We start from the raw sequence: 27,184 nt of genomic DNA, 5'->3' as shown, positions 1-27,184 counted from the left end.
AGGAATTAAATTCGAAAATAAAAGACAGTTTGACATCTTTTTTTCTCACATCTGTGAATTTATTTTTTAATCATTTGTTCTGAGATGAAGCGAATATATTTGTGCGGGAATTTCTCACACTATAAAAGCTAACCTTGCGGGAATGGTTTAAATTATGTGCAATCCCCACATTCCCGCACCGAAATTCAAGCCCTGAAATGGCAGCGGGATGTGTAACTCTAGTATATGGCACATATGTCATATAAAGTTAGGCAAGGCCAAACAGCGTTATCCATGTTGTTGCGATTGCATCGCTAGAGTAAGCTAATAGTGAAACTGATAGCGTTCTTCATTTCTTCGTTCTTCGTTTCTTCAACCATCTTTACAGCAGCAATCAAAGCATCGCTAATTACGGTTGACCTTAATTTGAGATAGTAAATTTGTTCCTAATCAAAGGGAACACTCAACCACAGAACAGCTGGGTGAGTTTTGTATTGGCTTATTGGATACAGTAAATGAAGACTGTCAACTTCTTTTCAATACTATTTCATCACCCAAAACACTCCCACTCTCTGCTGTATATTCATAACCAATTATTTCAAAACCAACAACCAAGCCACATAAACAATGCCATTGGCACTAGTCTACATTGCAGACATGTCTCTTAATGCACATAACTTTTCACCTTTTTGCACAATCTTGAAAAAAGTACTATTGTTGAATTTCTCACATCAAGCAAACTTCAACGCACCCTTATCCACTACCTGCTAACGTTAGTGCACTGCACCCGAGCAAGCACACTTTGCAGTTCCTCCGGAAATGCATTTTTCTAGTTATTATTATTGTTGTTGTTGTTGCTGTTATTATAATATATTATAATAATAACACACATTGTTATATATATATATATATATATATATATATATATATATATATATATATATATTATACATTAATATGCTATAGGCCTATAAGCTATGTTTACAAAGGTGTAGGTTTCAAACTTTAGGTGACAAAAAAAATCACTAAAATAACACTAAAAAACATAGTGAATGACTCAAAATTAGGCATGAATCCAAAATACATAACAGTTAATTTCAAACTGATTTTTATTCATTAATAACACAAGGACAAAAAAATTATATAACGACTCAATAGAGAAAAATAAACTACAGTTGTTTCAAAATAGTCTAATTGACTTGAATTTGTGAAGTTATACTATATTTGTATATGTCTATGATATTAACTGAAAATTATAATCCACTGTAAACAAGTCTCATCAAAGTGGTTTCCCCTATCATAAGGATAAAGCTTTGCATTAACCAACTCTTAAATAATTAAATTCTTACTAGTAAGAATGCAATTACAGAGCTCTCTAATTGATTTTTTACTAGTAAAAAAACTAATTAAAGATATGTATAATTGCAGAGCTAGTAACAATTGAAATAGAGAGCTCTCTAATTGTAATTCTTACTAGTAACAATTCAATTGTAGAGCTCTGTAATTAAAAATGAATGGAAGTCAATGGAGACATATGACTAGTAAAAATTCATTTGTAGAGCTCTCTAATTGGAATTGTTACCAGTGAGAATTGAATTAGAGAGCTCTGTAATTGTAATTCTTACTAGTAATAATTGAATTAGAGAGCTCTCTAATTGTAATTTTTACTAGTAATAATTGAATAAGAGAGCTCTCTAATTGTAATTGCTACTAGTAAGAATTGAATTGTAGAGCTCTCTAATTCAATTCTTACTAGTAAAAATGCAATTACGACGAGTAACGCTGGGTACAATTTAAGCTAAAACGGCTTGCCATACGTGACAAAAGAACGAAGGACTCAAACCCGAAGACTCGAGAGATGAACTAATCTTTTCTCTTTCCGGTACTGACAGCATAGCCTCTATGGGACTGACAGGAAGAACGAAAGATTCGGACCTGTCCGAACCCGAACTCGAGACTCGAAAGATGAACTAATCGTTTCTGTTTCCGGCCCAGCAGACAGATCAGAGTCATGATCATAGTCAGACACAGACGAGTCACTGACGAGTCACTGAACCATATGTTGCGTAATCACAAAATGAACGAATCACTCTCTGAGACAACTCGGTAGTCCCGAGTCATATTAAAGATTCTTTCAAAATGAACGAATCGTTCATGAACGACACATCACTACTATGTAATTTTCCAACTAACTTCCATGCTGAGAAGACAACTATCAGTACACTTACTTAGAGATTTGACGGGGGTGGGGGGAGGAGTGTTTTTGACCTATTACTGGTTTGTCCAGTTTATCAACATTAAACAACATGATCAAAACAGAGATAGTCCAATCATGCATCAGTTTTAGTTTCTCCTTCAATGGAAAGAAGCCATTTTATGAAATGCAACCATTTTCATGAACACATTTTTTTTTTTAAATCTGCAGTAAAGACACTAAAAAAGGACTGAGAGAAGAATTGATCACTGAGAAGGATTAATTATTATTTCAAGCAATATATTTGATGTGGATTTTACAATGGCAGACGGTAAGAGACATCAAATGAAGCATTTTCAACAAAAATTGTAGGATGTGGTGATTCTACTTTCTCTTCTTTTGTAATCAAATGCTTTCAAATAATTTTCATGAAAATTAATTTAAAATATAAATATAATGTTTAGTAGATAATTAGTCAAAATATATCAATACTTTGTCATCCTCTTCCTGCTTTTGTTTTACAGAATTGCGATTAGTGTTATTAGGAGGACACCGGAGTGGTAAGAGTAATGTGGCACACTCCTTTTTAAATGTTAAATGTGAATCTGATCAAACGACCACACAGTGTGTGAAGATGGAAGGAAACACACACGACAGGAAAATCATTCTTGTGGACACCCCAGGCTGGTGGAAGTGTTTTCAGTTATGTGACACCCCAGAGCGCCTGAAAGCGGAGCTTGTTAGGAGCACCAGTATCTGTCCACCGGGACCTCATGTTTTCCTCCTGGTGATAGAGGTTGATTCTGCTTTCTCAGAGAAGCACGGGAAAGCAGCCGAGGGTCACGTGCAGTTCATTAGTGAAGATGTCTGGGATCAAACCATTATAGTCTTCACAAAACTCAAACATTTGGGTGACAAAACTATAGAGCAATATGTAGAACGTGAAGGGGAAAACTTGAACAAGCTTACTCAAAAATGTGGAAACCGATATGTTGGTTTTGACACTGACCTGGATAGAGATGGTTCCCTGGCGAAAGAGCTATTTAGGCAGATAGAGAAACTTGTTGCTGAAAACAATGGCCGATTTTTTAAAGCTGATGCAAGAAGGCTGATGGATTTGGAGATTAAAATAAAAAATGTGGAAGAGAGAGCAACTGCCAGAGCACACCAAGTTTTGGAGAAGAGAAGAAAACTGGAAGAAATAAAAAGTGATGCCGGTCAGTCTCCAATTTTAGTTTGTTGTTATTTTACTCAGTATAACCATAAATTATATTGCATAAAATGATCAATTGTTCTTTACATTGCAATCAGTTGTAGCCTACAACATAGACACATACAGTAGGCCTATACTAAAGTCTCAAAATGAATCAAGTGAAGTTTGTTATAAAAAATAAAATTATATTTTAAAAGTTTATTATAATATATTTATAAATATAAAATATTGTATTACAATATTATAAATAATATTTATTTATTTATAAATATTATAAATATTTCACAAATCTATATATTTTAAATATATTCTAAAATACATATTTTCAACAGAAGCAGAGCATGATGTTACACCTCTGAATATTGTGCTGCTGGGCTGGGTCCTGTCAGGCAAGACATTAGCTTGCAGTGCCATCTTGGATGCTGACATTTCATTTGACAAGACTGTGAAGTGTGTCAGAACATGTGGAGAAGTGAATGGAAGACAGGTCACTGTGGTGGACACACCAAGCTTTTGGAAATTCCTCCCGTATCAACCAGGGCCGGATTCAGCCAGCCCCACTAGGGGGTGCAGGTAGAATATCAGGGGGGGCAAGTCATTTTTGGGGTGTCAAATCCCCCCAAACCCCTAAAATGCATAGAAATCTATACTAACTATACTATCATCATATCAGTTCATCTATTCATATATCTAAGGGCTAGGCGATAAAACGATAACGATATCTATCGCGAAATAACATTTTCTCGATAGAAATATGACACTATTGCATAGAAGTCATTTGTCCAATTTTTTTAAAATAGACATAAGAATAGCCAATCAGAATTTAGTAGCGCTGTGCCGAACCAATCATTGTGGGAACAGAGCCATGTTCCCAGACTTCCCACTGTTACCTACAGCACTTGTGAATTAGCAAGCGGTACACATGTGGATGTCTGGGCTGCAGGAGCCGACCGGGCAGCGGAGAACATTAATGTTCCGTCTGATGAAAAATTTACCGAGAACTCCAGCATTATACCAAAAGAGGGGGGAAAAAAAACAAAGAGATTTAAACATTAAAATAAAATAAGCCTTCACACACAGAATATAACCTAGCAGTCAAAAATCCCCCCCCCCCCCCCCCCACACACACACACCTGATTCTGGTCTGATTCTAAACAAAATAATTAACATCTGGCTTGACACTGCTAATAGCTTAGCATTTCATTTAGTTTATGTTGTCTTTGAAAGCTGCTCTAATTTGCACCAAGGATTTAAACAAAAATGTATCTATATTCTGTTTGATTTTTTGTTTTAAAAAAACAATTATTCTGATAATTTGTTGTTAGTTCCTAGCTAATTCATTTCATATTGACAATATTATCTTTTGAAACTTGAAAACCTTCACTTTTTGTTTAGTTTGTAATATGTGTAACTTTTTTTTCAGTTATCTGAAAAAGTTGTGCTGTGAGGCAATAAATGAAGGGAAATTAAATTACAAGTGTCGACCACACTTTGTCGCTCCTTCTCAACAATCTCTCAGCACTCAGAATAAAGCTTTGAAAGTTGTCATGTTCCTTCAGTACGTCTGTCATGTTTAAAATCGGCGCATACTCGACTCGTCACTCGGTGCAAATTACAAGAGAAAGCGATAGAGAGATATGGAGGGAATGAGAACACGCTTACAGAAAGAGTAACCAAATAATTTCAGTGACTGACGGCGAAGGACACTCAAAACAGGAGCTGAGCTCAGCTGACGACAGTGTGTCTGCGTGCTCCGCTCTGCAGTGACTGACTGAGACGTGAAGCTCAGCAGGTTCACCACAAGCCGGTGAAGCGACTGGCCACGCCCTCCCTATGCATCTACCAATCAGTAGCTACTTTGAATGAGGGATAGAGAGCAGAGAGCGCTCACTGACCATTTTTCTTGAAATATTTTTTAAATTTGGGATCTTTGCATGCCATCACGTTTGGGGGGGCAGTCACGGCATTTGGGGGGGCATTGCCCCTCCTTGCCCATGCCTATATCCGGCCCTGGTATCAACTGAACGCAGATTCAGTGAATACTGAGATCTTGAAGGCAATGGATTCTTCCCCCCATGCAATCCTCTTGGTTATACCGGCAGACACGTCGTTTTTAGAAGAGCAGATGGAAATCATATTAGAAAACATGAGACCACTTGGTGAAAAGATCTGGAGGCAAACCATGGTGCTCTTCACATGGGGAGGATCATTGGGAAACAAACCTATTGAGTACCACATTGAAAGTGAAGGGGACGCCCTTGTGGGACTCGTCGAGATGTGCGGGAACAGATATCATGTGTTTGAGAGCATGAGAGAAGATCGCACCCAAGTAAATCAGTTACTGGAGAAGATTGAGGAAATGATAATGGAAAGTGATCTGCTGGAAAGCAATGATGAACATCAGGGGAAGAGAAAGAAGTCCCAAGAAAGAGAAACCCTATCTGAGTGGCTTCGAGTTGAGGATATCAAAAAATTACTTAATGAAGAATGGGAGAGAAGTGATGCTGTGATGAAAGAGATGTTGAAAACAATGAGCCCACAAAGATTTGTCAGAAGTGGAAGAAATTTAGATGTACCTCTGGATTGTATGTGTAATTTTTTGCAATAAATTTATTTTGATCTCAGTGGCTTATACTCACTTTAATTGCCTCATTATGCTTTTGCTTGCAGTTAGTGGAGGAGTAATAAATACAGAATTATTTATCAACAAACACCAGCTGAAAGATGCACTTGAGAGGGAATGGAATCGTCGGGAAGCAGCAGACATAGCTAGGAAACAGTATAAACTAGAACAATTGAGTGAATCAAGAGTGCTAGAATCCACTATAAACTAAAATGCCTGGATGCCAATGGTATGTACAGTACAGAAAAATATGATACGATTCACTAATTTGGAAGTTTGGCTGAGAGTGGCTGGTAGCTAATAAAGGTCTGTGCTGCCAACAAACAGATTGCAAATTCAACTGCCAAGTCACGCAAGTTTCTTTTGAAAAAATGTCAGATAACCATAACTTTTTTTATTTACTTATAGCAGAGATGTCCTCATGTGCTGATGAAAAGGACATACAGATGTCTTTGGCTAATGTACATGACTGGCTTCAGAGGCTTCATTTATCAGACTATGGAAGTGTTTCCAGCTATGAAGAACATGACCAGACTGAACAGGATAGAGATTAATCATGAAGACTGTCACGATTAGCCACACACTCCATGGGTGATTAAGGACTCCATTTCCCATCATGCATCTCCCTGGACTGATTACACCCTGCACTGCACTGATTACACACACACCTGCACCTCATGTTCAAACACTCATTTAAGCCACACTCACACAACACTCGTGGCTAAGTCTTGTTTTTCTGCTGTGAACATTTCCAAGCGTTTTCCATGTGTTTACCTGCCTGATGTGACCTTGTCTGTTCCTGATAGTGGTGGGCAGATCGAGGCTTTGTGAAACAATGAAACAGTTGAAGCAAATGTGCATATTGTGTTGAGGCTTCGAAACAATCCGACACCCGTCTCAACGGTGACACCTAGTGGTCACTTGCCGGTGTTGATCTGAAACAACCTTGACAACGAGCCATTAAAACATTTGTTTTGTTTTTTTATTACTGTATTTTTCTAATATGTGAAGCTTGTAACCTTTAGGCTCCTCACTGTGCATAATGTCATTTTGGTCATAAAAAAATAATATTAATAAAAGAAATCAAGCCACAATGTATCACTTTTTTATAGATTTGTATTCAAAAATATTAATTTCTCTGCTGTGGAAGGGCTTAGCCTACTTCTTGTTTTACAGATAATTTCTCAAGCCTTTTTAAAAATCCTCTGACAAGGGACACTTGTTGCTGTCATGCAAAGATATTTTTTAGCAAGGACATACAAATAATTATATTTCAAACAATGCATACAGTACCTTGCTTAGATTGCCCAGCAGTGTCAGTAGCAGGCCTAGGTACAGGGGGAATGCTACCATCCTCTGCACCCTGCAAAATGGCAGGATGAGTGCTCCTCAAATGGCGCATCATGGATGATGCATTGTTGCAGTGGGCTAGCTGCCGATCACAATACATGTCACTTTATTTGGGGTTTCCAAATGGAAATGCTCCCACACCACAGATGTACGGAATCTCTTCTGTGGAGCCTCCATTTTTATTGATCTATCTATCTATTAATCTATATATGTATCTATATATGTATCTATCTCTTAATCTGTCTATGTATATGTATCTATCTATTAATCTATCTGTCTATATATATTTCTATCTATGCATCTATTAATGTGTCACTATATGTATACTCTGTCTGTCTCTAGACTAACAGTCAACGTGTAAATTTAAATGTAAGCCTAAATATAACTAAACAAATCGCACTATAAATCTCACTATATCACCAAAAATCCGCTATCTCAAAATCAAACTCCTCTCACAAAAACCCACGAGGGCAAGATGCGTTGACTTCACTTTTATACAGATGTGCGATTGTGTGGCCTGTTCCCGACCCTGTCAATCAAACGCTGATTCTGCGGACCATGCCACCTGTCTAAACACTTTTGAATCACTCTGAAGCTTCATTTCGCCGTAGTCACGTGACATGGGTGTTTTGAAGCACACTTCGGATCAGTGTTTCGAAACATCTGCGCTTCGGGATCTCGGATGCACTTGGATCTGAATGACTCCTATGCTTCGTGACAAAGACAATCTGAAAATGTTTAAATTTTAAAATTGTCATGCAGTTATTATAGAATGCATGTCATTTTCATACAAACAGATTGTACTTTTTATTATCTTTCACTTCACTGATCCATTAATCTGCTTTAACAAACACTAGCTGGGTGCACACTGTGCGATTTTGGCCATCTGAGACAAATTTTCGGACAAGTTTTCTTGTGTGCGTCCGTTTTTAACGCATCTCGACTGTCGTACAGTCTGACATTAATGACAACTGAGATCTTACAGTGTGACATGGCTTACAACGATTGATCACGTTCGTACAGTCTGACAAGTAACAATTGTAAAGTGTGCACCCGGCTTAAGGCCCGGTTTCACAGACATTAGAATTAGGCCTTAGTTCAATTAAGACATTTAAAGGGGTGGTTGATTATGATTTCACTTTTTTTAACTTCAGTAGGTGTGTAATGTTGCTGTTTGAGAATAAACAACATCTCCAAAGTTACAACGCTCAAAGTACAAAGCAAAGGGAGATATTTTATTTTAAAGAAAATGCTTTTTAAGGACTAAATGGCTGTTAGGGATTACAAAACTTACAAAAACCCTCATGACAGAATATGCTAATCAATGACTAGAAGATAACTACACATAACCAACATAAATCATGTTGTAACTTCTTAAATCTTTTCATCTTTGTCTGACTCCAGTTTGAATATAAAAGGCAAAAAGTTTTTGAAATTTTTAGAACATAAGCTGTTGTAGCTCCGCCCCCTGTGCTGGGAGCATCAGCTCATTTGCATTTAAAGGGACAGACACAAAAATGGTGCGTTCCCCATTTTTAACATGCTTACCAGCCCAAAAGATCATGTTTGAAGCAATGGATGTGTGAAAATGCTCTTTAGAAGACTTGCGATTGGTCACTTTCAAACCAAGACTTGAAAGAGTGTGATTGGTTGAAATCAACCTGATGCCTTTTACCCCACTCCCAAATTGGAGCAAAAGTGTAAGTAAAGATATGAGGTGAGGATCAATGCCTTTGTCACTATATTCTCTTCAAAAATAATCTGGTTTTGTTGAGCTAAATTGCTCTGCTCCTGGCCAAATTTACATTGAAATATACACAAGTCAGTGGTAAATCTCACCGAGAGACAAAAGTACTCAAAATAGCCTTTTTAATTGCCAACAAATGACATCAAAGGGCCAAGAAAAGGAAAGACTGGATAAAAAAAGTGAATTTAACTAGGCATGTGTTCATGTGTGGGTAATATCAAAATATTCTCTAAGACAAGTATATGAACAGACCTGGAATCAAGTGAGTCCAAAAAAGAAAACTGCAGTAAAAATCCTATATCTGTCCATCTGTCCATCCATCCATCAGTGTTATATATTGTTGATCTCCTCTACCTTTAAGATAAATCAAAGACTCCACACAATGAATACAAAAAGCACATACAATATGTGAACTTGTCACAAATCTTTTTTTGTTTGTTTGTTTTGTTTTGTTTTGTTTTGATGAAGTGCTGCATTGTGTGAAACAGTTTGTGGTTTTCTTGTTTTTCTAAAGATGGCTATCAGAAACGACCACCAACCACATCAGCACCATATATAGTACTCATAGAGAAACAGGTCACAGCAGGACGGACAAACATCCTGTGTGCACATGTGAGTAAAAGTGCAAGCGCAATTCTTAAATCATAGGTACGCCTGAAGTGTTTCACGACCACAGTGTTAATTCATCGGAAAAGTACGAATGCAGGAGACCATTGCATATTCAAGTGTGCATGAGTGGGTGTTTGAGGCAACCACATATTACACATGTGACTGTGGAGAAAAACTGTAACCTTTTTTAAAAAAATAGATCACTATCATGAGACTATAGAAATTAGGTAATAGTTTCTTCTCAACTTTACATTGAGTATGTCATTATACACAAGAGCACACTTATAGATGAGAATCCAGATATCTGCAGCAGACACAATCAGAGGATTTATTTGGGTCATCTATTGAGCAATAAATCCTAGCAAACCTACTCCAACTTTGACTACACTAGTGTTGATGAATAATATGCTGTTATACAGGACGTCTGCTGCTATTCAACTATTTGGAGAGTTGTTTATATATAATAACATTAACATAATATTATAAAAGTATCTAATATATATATATATATATATATATATATATATATATATATATATATATATATATATATACACACACACACACAATTAAATAATTTATTGTCCTGTAGTTATGGTCTGTAAAACTAATAAAATCTCTCAAATAAACCAAAAGAGTACATTTAAAAAAAGCGATGAATAAAACTGAATAAAGTAACAAATGTAAAAAATATTAAAATATTTGTACAGACCCTCCTGATAATTATTATAAAATTTGTCTTTATGCTATAAAACAATTGTTTCAAATTTTTAAGCTTTAGCGCCCTCTTGAGGATGGATCCAGCAAATGATAAATACAATAACCAAGAGAGAGCATTAAAAGGATAGTTCACCCAAAAATGAAAATTCTGTCATCATTTACTCACCCTCATGTCGTTCCAAACCTGTAAGACTTTCGTTCATCTTCTAAACACAAATAAATATGTTTTTGATGAAATCTGAGAGCTTTCTGTCCCTCCATTGACAGCTACACAACCACCACTTTGACGCTTTAAAAAGTTCATAAAGAGATCGTAAAACTAATCCATATGAATTGAGCAGTTTAGTGCAAATTTTCTGGAGAGCCTCGATCACTTTATATTATGAAGTCTAAATTTAATCTGTTCATGATATAAAGTGATTGTGCCTCTTCAGAAAATGTAAAACAGCTGCTACAGTTGACACAGATTCAAGTTGACCCACCACACATTTAGGGTACAATGAAGTACGGGCTCATGGAAGCCAGACTTCATATCGGCTGGAGGGAACGGCTAGCTCACGTCCTTCGCCAGTAGGACTGCGACGTGCACACACAGGACAGGAGCACTGCTCAACACCTAGGTGTGATGAATCTCACAAATTTTTAGGAGCATCTCTGCTCAACACCTAGGTATGATGAATTTCACTGAGCCTGAGTGGAAGCCGGGCCAGGGGCCAGGGAACCACAGACGAACCAGAGGTGGGGCAGTGAGGTCGAGGACAGGGACCCGGCTCGAGAGGCCCAAAGGCGGGGTCTGAGTGTGCAGTGCAACACTTACATGTCTCCACAAGACGGCCAGGGATGCGTGAGAAGGCGGATGACCGGGTCCTCGAACCGCACCCAGCTGGCGAACAAGAGGGGGCTGAGGAGTGCATGGCTTTACAGGGTCACACACCGGCAGACTTGCCCTCTTGGGACCCAGGAACAGAGGAATTTGCTCTTTCTTTGAAGTATGGGTACCGCTTGCTCCGCCTTTTTTTTTTTTTTTTTTGGGAGCCAGCAATGGAACAGACACACACACAAACAAAGACTCCATCCGGCCCTCATCTGGGGGGAGGGAGTGGATCTATGACCAACTCCAAAAGCACCCTCCTCCATCCCTGAGCGGCCCACTCAGGAATGCTTTCGCTGTCACTTACCACCTGGCTTGGCAGCGCCTAGAGCGGGCTGGGTGTCCCTACTGCGGCCGGCTCTATGCTGAGGCCTGGCTGGAGGCTGCTGTGGAGGCCCAGTTGGAGCGGCGGCAGGGGAACACCCTCGGCGATGAGCAGGCAGAGGAAGTGCCACCGGCGGCGGGGTGGAGGTAGCAGCGGGCCGCCGTCTGCGCTTGGGCAGCAGAGAAATGTTGGGCGCAGTTCTCCGCAGGTGCACCTGTGTCACACCAGACCACTCTTTAGGAGGGACAGCCTCGCAACCCTTAACCGCTCCTACATCAAGGGTAGTGGGGTGGGAAAAGCTTATTCGGGCAGTTTCTGGCAGAGAAAGGTGCCATCTACAACCTGGTAAGCTCTCCAGTCACTTAGGGAAGGAAAGGCATTGGGGCGGTGAGCTGAGATTCAGCATAGCTGATGTTTTTGGCTCAGGAAACGTTACACTCCCAGAGGGAGATAACGCAGCCGAGTCATCATTTCCAGAGGTCAGCTCACCCTCCGATGCTGCAATCGGCATCCTGTCCTCTGGAGAGGCCCAGAATGAAACGGCTGGTCTGTCCATTACAGAGGGACCATCGTGCTCAACAAGGGGGCTCCACCGGCTGAGATGTGATAAAGGAGTGAGGGGCCCACAGGGATTGGTTACCGGGTGGGGAAGTCTCACTATGATCCTCTGATCACCCATCCCACACAGTGCCGTAGCGGGGCGTGGTAATGGAGATCCCACCTTCACACATGAAGGCGAGTCTCGATCTCAACACCACGATAGTCATCGCAATGAGAACACAAACTATCCACAAAAGCTGCTTCAACGTGCTGCATATCTACACATACATTATATATATATATATATATATATATATATATATATATATATATATATATATATATATTGGAAAGAGATAAATGTCCAGGGTGCTCAAGGAGTTAAAAAAAAGTTTTTGAAGGTGCTCTTTGGGGTCGGGAATTCAGTGAAATGTAGTTAAAGGAAATCCAAAGCACTCTTCTTTAGAAATTTATAAAAAGCCTTTATTTGACTGGCTATTTCATAATAGAAAATTTAAAAGACATGGGGGGAAAACCAAGGGTACCCTGAAGAAGGCTGTTTCACAAGATGCCATTCCACCCGTGCGTTTCTGGATGCGATCGTTCCCTGTCTCCCCAAGTGGACGGTCACAATAGTTGTATCACGTGTTTGTAGAATGTATATATATATATATATATGTAGTTGAAGGAAATCCAAGGCACTCTTCTTTAGAAATTTATAAAAAGCCTTTATTTGACTGGCTATTTCATAAATTTAAAAGACATGGGGGAATGGCAGCTTGAAAAAGACACAAACACACCAGTGTTAATCTTTCAGGAAATGGGACCCATCACCAGTGCCAGAGCACACAGGGGAATGACCGCGGCAACACTGAACAGTGAACTGAAACAGTGTGTCACGGTTCATAAATCCTATGCCTCTTTCTTGTCTCGTGTTTCTGTTGCTGTGTGTGTGTGTGTGTGCTGATTGTGTGGGCGTGCCGGCTGATTAACGCTCATCAGCGATCAAGCTCATCACTCCCGTCACCAGCTGCAGCTCATCTCATCACCTATATATACTCACTCATTTCTCATCTCCTTTGTCAGATCGTTGGATGTGGTTTCCGGTTGTGTTGATCTCGTCTACGTTCCAGTCTTGTGCCTTCTTCGTTTCCTGTTCGTGTTCCCGTGGATGTTCACTCTGGATTCATCACGTCACGTCATCACTTCTCATCACGGCACTCATCTGACCATCGAAGTCCCTGCGCCACTACCCTGTTTCTCTCTGGACTGTGTCTATCATCATTTCTGTTACTCAATAAAGAGAGAGAGTTTTACTTGCAAACTGCTTCCGTGTTTCCATCATGACAGAACGATCTGACCCTTCAATGGAAGCAGCGAGTAGCTCCACCATATCGCTGGAAGAATTTGTGAACAGCTGCATACTTCGAATGGACTCCCAGGAGAAGAACCTCAACGATACAGCTCGCGCTGTTCAGGCTCTAGTGGCGCAGGTGTCCGGGCTCACCCAACAGCTTCAACATCTGCGAGCTCCCACTGCGCCCCCCACACCGCCGGTTCCCCCACCACCACCAGAGAACCCCTCCCAGTCGGAGCCCCGCCTACCAGTTCCCGAGTCTTATGCAGGTGAACCCAACTTCTGTCGAGCTTTCTTAACACGATGCTCCATGCACTTTTCTCTTCAACCCAGAACATTCAATAACGAGCGAGCCAAGGTCGCCTTTGTATTGACGCTACTGACTGGGAGAGCGACACTCTGGGGAACAGCGGTGTGGGAGAATCAAGATCTATGCTGTGCCTCATTCCAGGATCTCTCCGCCGAAATGAAACGGGTATTTGATCGGGCCGTCGCTGGACGAGAGGCAGCAAGGATGCTGGCCGATTTGCGACAGGGAGAGAGGTCCGTTTCTGACTTTTCAATCGAGTTTCGGACCCTAGTGGCGGAGAGTCAATGGAACGAGGAGGCGCAGTGGGACATGTTCCTGCATGGGCTGGCTGACCGTGTCCAGAAGGAGATCTATGCCATGGACCTTCCCACTTCGCTCAACGACCTGATCGCTTTGGCATTAAGAGTGGACGCACGGTTATCACGAATTGATCGTCGCACTCTGCCCAGTCGTCCCACAGGAGGGTTCGAGGGCCAACGGTTTGGAGGCGGGGACGCGGTCAGCCCTGTCTACGATCACGAGCCCATGCAGGTGGGGCGAGCTTGGCTTTCCCGGGAGAAGAAAGAAAGGCGGAGGTCCCAGGGCCTCTGCATGTACTGTGGAGGAGCGGGCCACTTTGCCTATAACTACCCGTTAAAAGGCCCAGCCCGATAGTAAGTATGAGGCTACTATCGGGTGGGATCTCCGCCGAGAAGTCCTCATCCACATCTACTCTCCTTCCGGTAAGACTGAGATGGTCAACTCACCTTCACGACTGTCAAGCACTTCTGGATTCTGGGGCAGAAGGTAATTTCATGGATCACTCATTTGCACGTAAACTCCAAGTTCCCCTCAGACCTCTCACACACAAGTTCTCAGTACACGCTCTCAATGGCCAGGAACTTCCCACCATCTCATTCATCACAGAAGACATCACCCTCATCACATCAGGAAATCACACAGAAACTATCTCCTTTTACATTCTGGACACTCCCCTCGCACCCATCGTCCTTGGTCACCCCTGGCTCACCCGTCACAACCCTAGAGTGGACTGGCAATTGAAGTCTGTGTCGGCGTGGAGCAGTTTTTGTCATAAGTCTTGTCTAGTGTCTGCCTGTCCGTCTGTTTCTGTCCCTGTGTTTCAGGAGGAGGCAGTGGATTTATCTAACGTGCCCGCGGAGTACCTGGACCTGAAGGAGGTGTTCAGTAAGTCTCGGGCTGCTTCTCTTCCCCCGCATCGTCCCTATGACTGTGCCATAGAGTTACTGCCAGGTACGTCTCCGCCTAAAGGCAAGTTATATTCACTCTCTGCTCCAGAGAGGGAGGCTATGGAGAAATATATTTCTGATTCTCTAGCAACAGGGTTCATCCGTCCTTCCTCTTCTCCAGCGGGGGCGGGGTTCTTTTTTGTGGGGAAGAAGGACGGGTCCCTGCGACCTTGTATTGACTACCGGGAATACTTATCCTTTGCCGTTGATGTCTTCAGCCTTCGAGAGGTTGCAGGGAGTGTCCATCTTCACAAAATTGGATTTACGTAATGCTTATCATTTGGTCCGCATCAGGGAGGGGGATGAATGGAAGACCGCCTTTAACACCCCCAGGGGGCATTTTGAATACTTGGTCATGCCCTTCGGGCTGTCCAACTCCCCAGCGGTCTTCCAAGCACTTGTCAACGACGTGTTGCGAGACATGGTCGATCAGTTCATATATGTCTACCTGGACGACATATTGATTTTTTCTTCGTCTCTCCAGGAACGTGCAGCACGTCCGACAAGTGCTCCAGAGATTGCTAGAGAATGGGCTTTTTGTCAAGGCGGAGAAATGCGATTTTCATGCACAGTCTGTTCCTTTCTTAGGGTACATCGTGTCGGTTGAGGGAATGCGTATGGATCCTGAGAAAATCAAGGCTGTGGTAGAATGGCCAAGCCCAGATTCCCGTAAGGCCCTACAGAGGTTTCTGGGATTCGCCAATTTCTACCGGCGTTTCATTCGCAATTTCAGCCAACTAGCCGCACCTCTGACCGCCTTGATCTCCCCCAGAACGACGTTCAGGTGGTCAGACGCAGCCGAGGCTGCGTTTGCCAAACTGAAGGGTTGCTTCGTTTCAGCCCCCATCCTGATAACCCCTGATCCATCACGTCAGTTCGTGGTGGAGGTCGATGCGTCAGAGGTGGGGGTAGGTGCAGTGCTATCCCAGCGTTCTCCTTCAGAAGATAAGATGCATCCTTGCGCGTTTTTATCTCATCGTTTATCCCCTGCGGAGCGCAATTATGACATTGGCAACAGAGAGTTGTTGGCAGTCAAGTTAGCATTGGAGGAATGGCGCCACTGGTTAGAAGGATCGGGGGTACCTTTTATCGTCTGGACCGATCACAAGAACTTGGAATATATTCGGACGGCTAAAAGACTAAACTCCAGGCAGGCTCGGTGGGCTCTTTTTTTCGGTCGTTTTGATTTTACTCTCTCGTACCGCCCGGGTTCCAAAAACATCAAACCCGACTCTTTATCGCGTATTTTTGACCGTTCCGAACGCCCGTCTACTCCCGAGTGCATTTTACCAGAGACTCTATTCATCTCTACACTCACATGGGAGATCGAATCGAAGGTCAAGAAGGCCTTAGAAGGGGTAACGCCTCCGGCTCGTTGTCCATCGAATCGTTTATTTGTGCCTGAGAGTTTACGGTCCAGCGTTATTCAGTGGGGACATTGTTCCAATGTGGCTTGCCATCCAGGAGTTAATCGCACTAAATTTTTGGTCAAGCAACGATTCTGGTGGCCTCTCATGGCTCGTGACGTTCACAATTTTGTCTTGGCTTGCTCAGTTTGTGCCACGGGTAAGACTTCCAATCGTCCTCCAGATGGGTTACTTCAACCGCTGCCGGTGCCTTCGAGACCCTGGTCCCATATCGCTCTAGATTTTATCACCGCCCTCCCACCCTCCCAGGGTCACACGGTAGTTTTGACCGTGGTGGACCGGTTCTCGAAGGCGGCCCATTTCGTTCCCTTGCCCAAATTACCCTCAGCCAAGGAGACAGCGTTAATAGTCGTTAACCACGTCTTTCGGCTACATGGCCTCCCGACGGACGTGGTTTCTGACAGGGGACCCCAATTTGTGTCCAAATTTTGGCGAGAGTTTTGTAAATGCCTGGGTGCGACTGTCAGTCTGTCCTCTGGGTTTCATCCCCAGAGCAATGGTCAAACTGAGCGAGCCAACCAGGATTTGGAGAGAACGTTGCGATGTTTAGTGTCCAAGAATCCTTCCTCTTGGAGTCAGCAACTGTCTATGGTGGAGTACGCCCACAACACGTTGCCAGTGTCATCCACGGGCCTATCACCGTTTGAGTGTAGTATAGGCTACCAGCCACCAATTTTTCCTAGTCTGGAATCCGAAGTCGCGGTCCCCTCCGCCCACGCCTTCGTCCAGGGGCGCGCACCAAGGCCAAAGCCGATCTTCCTCCAGTGTACAGGAGGATTCATCCTGTCTTTCATGTGTCCAAAATCAAGCCCGTTTTCTTTGCTCGCATTAATCCGCCAGTCCCGGTTCCGTTCCAATGAACTGCAGTAGCGAAGGCGACATCTAGTGTATATATCTATACCTGCCCAAGTGCGGGTATAGATATATATACACTAGATGTCGCTTGGCTACGGTTTCGTTCCAATGAACTGCAGTAACCAAGGCGACATCTAGTGTATATATCTATACACGCCGAGCCCTCAGATCATTTGGACGCGGCTGTGTTATAAGAGCTAAAAACTATATAAATACTGTTCATTTTCTCACACAAACCGCTCGTTTCGTGTCTTAGGCCATCAATGTGTACTTACGATTGGGAATTGTTTAATTTGGACGATGGGGAACTGTTTTATTTTGGACTTTGTGCAAGCTCTTTGAGTCAGTATCCATATACCTGCATGAAATGACTAACAGACAAGAACGGTTTGACCTAAAAATATCAAAATTGAAACTACTGCGGAAAAAAAGACACCTACATCTTGGATGCCCTTCAGGTAAGCTAAAACATACCAAAATTTAATTTCAAAGTGAACTATCCCTTTAAAACAGCAGTTGAGAGCTCAAAGCTCGCGATCACCGCTGCAGAACCACCAGCAACTGGGAGAGTCTTCCTAGAAGAACACCGACACACTCGCTCGTTGTATACAGTAATACTCTTCAGAGACATCAAAAACATGTTTATGTGTGTATTTCAAGCAATCTCAGGGTATTTTCATAACAATAAAGTACATGAATTATGCAGTGCTAATTGGCAGCCTTTATTACAGTATAGAAACTATAAAATATAGTATATATAGTATATATATATATATATATATATATATACTATATATATATATATATAGTATAGTATATTTTCTGCCTTATTCTGTGATTTAAAAAAAAAAAAACATTTTTTCACATTGTATAAAATCCATGATGACTCAATGCACAAGTGTTTGTAGTACATAAACCAAGCATAAAATTGTCATAAGGAAAATATAGGGAAACATATTGCAGAATACAAATGAGTGGTTATTGTTCAGCAGTGTTTGATTTCTTAGCCAATTAAAAGAAAGAGAAAACCTGTCAATTAGACAAAGGTCCGAAAAAAACTGGCATTACACGTGACATTTCTGTCCCCCTCACTTCTGAAATGATGGCTTACCCCCCTTAGAGTTGAGTAGGTGTTAAATAGGCCAAAGTCACTGCTGGCAGTCTCATGTATGTCGAATGAAAGAGGGCTGACTAAAGCTCTTCTATGTAGTTTGGTCTGTTGATTAGATCTTACCACAGCACAGGGGTGTTACTGGGCTAACTTTCAGACCTTGTGGTTTGTGGTGTATCTTATCTAGCGTTAATCAAAACCAAAGTTTGTTTTTCTGGTAAAATAATACTCTTCATTCACACACAGTACATTAAGGGACCGTTCGGTATTTATGGAAGGGGCCACCGGAGGAAAATAGGGGAGGGTCATGTCTTTTTATTCTTTGTTGAGGGGAGGGTCATCCAACTTTTTTTAGTCTAGGGGGAGGGTCACCCAACTTTTATATTCATTAAAACAGCAACATTTCAAAGTGGCTTGTTTGGTGCTATTTTTTTCCATTTAGCTCCATGTTGATCTCGCGTTATCAGCCCCCCTTCGATATCAGATGGGTCTGACCCAACAAAAATCCAGTTTTGGCGCTGTTTGACAGTGTGCGCTTCAGGTCGCGCTTAGAAAAAGGGCATCATGTCAGAACAGAATGCCAAAGAAATGTTTACCCGGCAAAGCTTTAAAGCACGAGCAAATAATGAACTTCTGTTAAGTGCACAGTGTCCTGTGAGTGTAACTCTACCGCTGCATTAACATGTGATGTGAACGTACGTCGAGTTTAACAGTATTGGGACTGAGGCGCCAGAACTGCTGATAGAATGTGCGCTGTTGGGCGATACTGCATATTTTAGTTTCCATTCTTATTTTGTTTCTACGATGTGTAAGATGTAGGGCTACCACCAGCCGCGGCGCTACCATTGGGCCCGGGTGGGCATTTAGGTCCGGGCCCACCCATTTTCTATAGCCTATGGTTTTGTACGTTTCTTCATTCGGATCTATTTGCGATGATCGATCCAAATTCTAAACAAACAGTTTACATGCTTCGTCCTTGTTACATTATTCATTAAGATAATAATTAATAAATGCACGCATAATTATCAGTGAACTTGATAAATGTTGCAGATATGTTTTACATGCATGCAACAAATGCCTTTCAACTTGTGTGTGCACAATTCAGAATAAAATTAATGTGCAGCAATTTGTACAAATACAGAGTCTGTAGGCCTACTGTGTTGTTAAATAAGCTCATTTAGTTTCATTTTTGTTAAAATATAATAATGTTATTTTTTCATCTATGTTGATTATGAAAAGTGAACCGCACACACGAGTATACGCAATATCGAGAGACATGGAGCGGGTCAGACATGATTTTGACCACTTAATTAAGTTTTGTTTTGCAGAAAACGATTTTTTTAAGTGAATTTCGTTTTGTATAAATTGTATCTTAATTTTAATAAAAAAATTTTATCAACCAATTGCCAAATACCAAATATAGCAGACAACACAATCATAGAGGCGCCCGCGTGGTCACTTGCACTGCTCGTAAACAGGAGCGCATCTCATCCTAACTTAACGAAACTCAGCATATGCCTCACATACATGAAATATATCATAAGAAAGCTTGAAATGTCTTTTTAACAATTTAAAACGAAAAGAAATAGGCTACTCTCTGGTTATGTAATGATGTGCATTTCTCTCTATAAGCGTGTTCACTACTACGGAGATGGCGATCGTCAACTTCATCTTTACAGCTGTTGTTGCTGTTAATAAACTAAAAATAATAGGCTTATAATTTTATTAAACAATAAATTAAATGACATTTTTATTGTATTAAAAAAGCAACAAAAAAATCCTGTTTATCAATATTGTGTGTGTGTGTGTGTGTGCGTGTGTGTGTGTGTGTGTGTGTGTGTGTGTGTGACTGTGTGTGTGTGTGTGTGTGTGTGTGTGTGTGTGTGTGTGTGTGTGTGTGTGTCGAAATAATTTGTCCACAGCTGCTCAAAAAAAAAAAAAAAACAGTCAAAAACCCCACTGTCAGTGTTTTGTAAGGAACAGGCAAATATGTTCAATATAGCAGGAGACATTTTAATTGTTTACTAATAAAACAGTTATTTTTTATGTCAGTGTCGGCTAGACAGATGAAGTTGACGACTCGCGATCTTCGCAGCGCTACCACATCTTTAAATCACTATTAGTAGGCTATTATTTAAGTTAACATAAAATACATAGACCTACACCACAAAAAACTAGTTGAGGATAAATTCGTTAAAATTGGGCGATTCCAGTGAATGGACGTGACATTTGCAGTCAAAACTTAAAATAAAAATTCTCAGAAAATGCATTTATTTGAAACGTCTGAAAGGAGTCAAGACATTAGAAAAATGCAACAACATTCAACAACAATAATTGCAACATCTACACATGCGTTTTATATTTAATATGAGGGAAATACACATGTGACGTGACACAAAAAAATCTTTAACTTTTAGGGGGCAAAATATTTTTTCAGTAATTTTATAAATTACACTGCAAACCAAAATATATATACCCACCGGATGAATAAAGATCGGCCTCCACAGAAAATTAAATTTTATATTATTTTTATTTTATTTTTCCTGTTTGCATTTATGTGAAAAAAAAAAATGTCACGGACGTGACAGTTCTCCATTACGCACGGACATGACTGCTCTGAAGCGACTTTAAAAATTGCACAGAGACCTCAAACAGAAAGCACAAAGCCTTTCTTTAAAGTGAATTTCGTTTTTTTTATTAATTTTATCTTAATTTTAATCAATGTTTCATCTGGATTTAATAAATAAGAAGTAGTCTAAATATAGTAGAAAATAGATAATCATGACACGGAGGCGCGGGCGAGTGAACTGGACTCTTGTCTCATAAATGAACCGAAACTCAGCGTAAGGTAGGCTACTTGCCTCATAGACCAGAGAAATATATAGAAAGCTTGAAATGTCTACTTTTAAACATGCAGAACAATTCAAAACGAAGGAAAACAGACTGCTTTCTGCTTATGAAATGTGCATTTCTCTCTGGCGCGTTCTGAGAAGATCGCGACGCATCGTCAACTTCATCTTTGCAGTAGACACAGAAAACACTTGTTTATTAAAAACAATTAAAATGTCTAGCTATAATGACATATTAATAATCATTACTTTTGCCGGTTCTTTGTGACAGCTTTTAGATGCTTTATTCGCAACGCCACCCACATGTTACACGCGTCACACCGCATCAGCACCGAAAACATGATTTTATTTTTTTTTTTAAATCTAAAATAAAAAATCGTGATACGAACCGAATCGTAGGTTTGGTCTATCGTTACAGCCCTAGTAAGATGAGAAAGCAAGAGTTTATGGTTTAAAAAAACAAAAAAACAATGGCTATCTGAACATCTTTGCCAAGCGCAAACCAGTACAGAATTAGGCTAATCAATAAATTATCGGGGAGGGTCATGCCTTTTTTCACAATCATTTTGGAGGGTCATAGAAAAAATTATTGCTGGCGAAGGGAGGGTCATGTCTTTTTTGACAACAGATCTCAAAACTCCTCCGGTGGCCCCTTAAATAAATAACGAACAGTCCCTAATACACAAGAAAGAGTTCAATGCATGGCTGGGGTTATTTCAACAGAATAAAGAGACATTTAAATTTCATAATTATTTCAGAACATAAAATATGACATTCAGAGTGGCTCTGGTTAGCAAACAATATTAGCAATTACAAAGACAGTACAGAAATACAGTACAAATACAGTTACAGTACATAATCGATTAATTTCAGTCCAGAGTATTCTGTCTGCCATTGCCTCTCCACTCTCTGCTGTCTTGAACTTTGTGAATTTGTGAATTTTACGGCAGCATAATTCACATCAGAGGTCATGTGGTACTAAAAATTATATATATATATATATATATATATATATTTATATAGATATATATTTAATAAACATTTCCATGAAGTGATGTATACATCACCTACACCACTAAATACTTGACTTTTAGATACGCATATCATTTTGCCATGTAACAAACCTGTGCCCTTGACTCTACATTATCTGTAGCGTGAACTTGCTGAGATGTGTTGCCTGTTATAAGATGAAATATCAGACGAGTTTTAGTACTTCAAAATGGCATTGTTACAGGGAATAATACAAAATACCACATATTTTGCACTTTTATTTGATACTTTAGCCAAGTCAAAGGTTACCTTTTGTCTTTGTCACGCAAAGTAGAACATTAGTGATGAAGCTTATGATCAGCAACGCTGCAAGGCCAATGAGAATGTAGAACTGCAAGTGCTGGCCTGTATGTCCATCTGAAACAATAAAATAACTGAATTATGGCCTGGAACTATAGTAGTGGTCAAAAGTGATTTATTCAAATTAAACATTTGTTAAAGGTTTTTGCATAGCAAAAAAGAAACATATTGCATAGTTGTGCTTATAGTCAATTGTTTTATTTGTGATGAAGAAATTAAACATGCCAAATTGTGTTATTTTCCCCCCTTTGCATAGTACAATAAAACCTGTAGCTGAAGTTTGCCAAACAATCTTGTCCTTAACCAAGTTTGGTTTTGGTTTTTCCTCATATGTATATATATATATATTTTTTTTTAAATCACTTTTGGCTACTGTATGTACAACAATATGAAGCATGCAAATAATTTTTCATCAGTAGAAAATCTGTATTCTATATCAACAATAACCCCTGTTTAAAATGCTATATGCACACGAAAGTACTCTGTTGTATTATACAGTGTTTTTGGTCATAAATGGGCAGTTTTTGTTTAGGCATTACACTAGAAGCACCCTGAAATGACATAAAATTAAGTCATACTGCATCATCATCCATAAACGGGGCATTAAGATGTATGCGATTTCTTGTATTTACCACACTTGAAACTGGATTCACTTTAAAGCTCTTTGTCTTTTCAAACTCATCATGAAGTTCACTGCGTTGAGACCAGTGATATGAAGAGGCTACTAAAGCAGGTTTTTCTCCCAGAGTCTGTTTGAACCACATGACTCTATTCATTTGGTCTTTGGGGTGAAAGCAGTGAAATGTCACATCATCACCCACTTGAACCGTTACATCCCCCTTCTGCAAAATACTTCCAGAATATTGCATTGCTGTAAAATATTTAATTGCAGTTATTACATAAATGCGATTCTACATAGACAACACAATGAAAAGTAAAGAAAGCTCAAGAAAAACATTACTGTTGTAAATTTGTACTTACATGGTTTATAAAAGAGAACACATATAATGAATAGAATGACATACATTTTCACATATGATCTCCAGGGCACAAACTTAGAAGTTAATTCTCTGTAACCTTCTCTCTGCTTCGAGTCAAAGCCCTGTGACATGATTCCATTGGCTCTCTGAGCTAACAAGTCATTTCCTTGTTCAACTTACTTTTAACACAGATGTACTGCATCACGGTATAATCTTTGATGTAAATGACCTGTTCTGATATTCATATCAATTTATTTAACATGATTAAAACTGACTAGAAATTAAGTTATACACATTTGGAATAACTAACATTGTGCCGTACACTCAATACACTGATAAGCTATTCATCAGACAAAGGAAACTCTCTTTATAATACATGTCAGAGTAGATCCAATAGCTGACATATGTGTACTCAAGCAAAGAAACATAAAATCAGTTTAATCTTGAAATATTGCGATAAATAGATATTTCTTGGTTTATTCTGCATAGCTTTTGGGAGCATAGTGGTTCAAGAACTGGACTATTAACCCACAATTTTAAACCCTGAAAGAGTTAGGAACATTTAAAAAATGTTAAAATTAATAAAAAATTAAGGCGTGTGCTGGGAGATATGTACTGTAAATTTGTGTGTAATGACGAATGAATATTGTATAAGCACATTTACATAGGCATAATATGTTGTATATCAAGGTAGAAAAATCAGTTTTTCTATTGTTGTGATCCCTCACTGCCATCACCTGGTAGCTTATAATAGTAGTTCTCTACACTGGTGTCACATGACCTCATCATGTTTCATGTGTAAAATCACTGTTGGTCGCACATCACCTGGGCTGTAGATTGAACCTCGCCAACACCTTAAAATGTATCATAATTAGAAATTAGAACAGTTACATCAAATCATTTTGGAAAATGTATACACCACAGTTCAAACATTTGGGGTCAGTAAGATATTTTTTAAATAACTTTAAATATGATTGAAAAGACATTTATAATGTTAATCAAGAATCCTGAAAAAAATTATCACTATTTCAACATTGACTATCAACAAGCTGTTTTCAACATTCATAATATTAAGAACTTTTTATTGAGCAGAAAATCAGCATATCAGAATGATTTCTGAAGGATCATGTGACGCTGAAGACTGGAGTAATGATGCTGAAAATTCAGCTTTGATCATCGGAATAAATTACATTTTAAAATATATTAAAATAGAAAACAATTGCTTTAAATTTAAATAATATTTCACATTACTGTTTTACTGCCTGCATGCGCACAAGAGACTACTTTCAAAAACAATAATAACATTAAAAACATCGTAATTTTTTGAATGGTAGTGTATTTGTCAGCCGTTTTTTTGAGAGAATGTAATTTTGAAATGTGAAATGAGTAAAAAAGGGTCTTACTTCTGTGTGCAGCTCTTCTCCATGACAGCACCATTATTATATTCACTATTACTGATATCACTAATACAGCGGAGAGCAATGCGATGATATAGAACGCTGTTTTATGAGAAACAACTGGAACAAAATGTTTAAGAAATAAGATGTAATTTTATCATGTAAATCTGAACAATCCAAATGGAATAAAATGTCTCTTTTTCTATTATTGAATTCTCTGAAAAAAAGTACTGATATAAGAAATATATTGCCAAAATATGAAAAAAGATATTACGTACACACTGTATGTGAGCAATAAAAAAAGTTTTACCCTCAGCTGTCAGTTTAGTTCCATTTCCAATGAATAGCTTTCCACATGTGACCACACTGCAAAAGTAAGTTTCATCACTGGCGAGGCTTTTGGGGACTTTGTGCACGCAGTTCTGTACAGTCGATCCAGACACAGAGATCTTTTTGTATCCAGACACAGTTGTTTTCAGTTCAGTTCAAGTTTATTGTCATATGCATATACGTACAGAGTACCACAGCAATGAAATACAAAGTGCCTTAGCACTCTCTCAGCACCAGTCGATAAATAAGTTAAAAAATAAAAATTAAATTAAAACATCCGCTCAAACTTCAACCCTCCTTCCTCTTGCACTATCGTTCAGTAGCCTTACAACCTGTGGGTAAAAACTGTCCCTAAAACGTGATGTGCGCGTTGGGATGCTCTGCAAACGTCTCCCTGATGGAAGTTGGGAGAAGAGACTATGTGCCGGATGACTAACATCCTGTATAATACCCAGTGACTTCCCAGTGCTGCGTTTCCAATAAATGTCCTGAAGCGATTCCAGTGGAACCCCAATAATTTTTTATGCATTTTTTATCACTCTTGTCAGAAGATTCAGTTCACTTGAAGTAGCCCTGCCAAACCACACTGTAATATTTCCTGTCAATATAGTGGTAGTGGGCTCTAGTTTTTTTCTTTTTCCAAAATTAAATCCTTCCTATCTATTGCTTCTCTAGAAGTTGCTATTCACGCCTTTATAACATCCAGGCTAGATTACTGCAACTCTCTGTATTATGGGGTTTCTAAGAGTCAAATCTCTCGATTACAAGTTGTTCAGAATGCAGCAGCACGTTTTTTGAAGGGAGGTAAAAAATTTGATCATTTGACACCGCTTCTGAGATCCCTTCACTGGTTACCTGTTCAATATAGAATCGACTATAAAATTGTACTACTAGTCTACAAATCCTTAAATAATCTTGCACCAGCTATTTATCGGATTTACTTCACCCATATACTTCAAATCGAGAACTGAGATCAGGAAACAAATCCCTCCTTCGTACTCCTAGAACCCGCTTGAAAAAGAGGGGAAATAGAGCTTTTGAAGTGGTGGGCCCCACTCTATGGAATAATCTTCCTATCCAACTTAAAATGGCTTCCACTCTATCTGAGTTTAAAACAGCGCTAAAAACTCTTTTGTTTGGATTAGCTTTTAATGTGTAATCTACTTGAACTTATCTTTTAATGCACCATATTTTGATTGAATAGTGATGTTGTTGGTTCAATGTGTATTGTGTTGTGATTATTGTACAGCACTTTGGTCGGCCAAAAGCCGGTAGTAAATGTGCTCTAGAAATAAACAAACTTGAACTTGAACTTGTCTCGGTAAAACAGAACACAGCAATTTCCCAGATCTCGCTGGACACTAACACGGCAGCGAAGCTCATCCATCTTATTGCTGATAGATTGCATGTTTGCCAGCAGCATGCTTGGTATTGGAGGCCATGTAGGTCGATTCCGTAGCCTCACCAGCAGTCCCCCGCGTCTTCGTTTTGTACGTTATCTACTTCCTATTCAACAGTAAGAGCTGCACAGCTAAAAATAATGGTAGCCCAGGGGTGTTACTGAAATGACTCTAGTCCTGTAGGTGGCAGTAATGCACCCTTAAGCTGGTTTAACCCTTGTGTTATGTTGCGGGTCAATTTGACCCGTTTAGATTTTCTAGTTGTTGGAAATACTGGTTAACCTATGTTTTTTTTCTTGATATTTTGTGACTTTTTCTCATTTATCATCATGAACATGCATGCAAAGTTTCAACATGCTGGTGTTTTTTGACATATACAAACAAAATTACTGTTCCTTTC

At 39.8% G+C, this 27,184-nt stretch overlaps 1 protein-coding gene across 1 annotated transcript; it reads left to right on the top strand.

Moving 5' to 3' along the window:
- The first annotated feature begins 2,336 nt into the window (after positions 1-2,336).
- Positions 2,337-4,854, top strand: LOC307156343 (GTPase IMAP family member 9-like). Its single transcript, XM_079867634.1, has 3 exons — positions 2,337-2,504; positions 2,698-3,390; positions 3,719-4,854. Exons 1-3 carry the CDS (start codon positions 2,495-2,497, stop codon positions 3,961-3,963), a joined length of 948 nt encoding a protein of 315 aa, XP_079723760.1. The 5' UTR covers positions 2,337-2,494; the 3' UTR covers positions 3,964-4,854.
- The last annotated feature ends 22,330 nt before the right edge of the window (positions 4,855-27,184 follow it).

Source organism: Squalius cephalus, assembly GCF_949319135.1.
Source record: "Squalius cephalus genome assembly, chromosome: 3".
NCBI lineage: Eukaryota > Metazoa > Chordata > Actinopteri > Cypriniformes > Leuciscidae > Squalius > Squalius cephalus.
Note: the sequence above shows the minus strand (reverse complement) of the source record. Positions and strands in the feature narration are given on the sequence as shown.

Excerpts from the sequence above, each read along its gene's own strand:
- LOC307156343 (XM_079867634.1), top strand. Across the intron at positions 3,391-3,718 it reads AGAAATAAAAAGTGATGCCG|AAGCAGAGCATGATGTTACA; the intron begins GTCAGTCTCCAA and ends TATTTTCAACAG.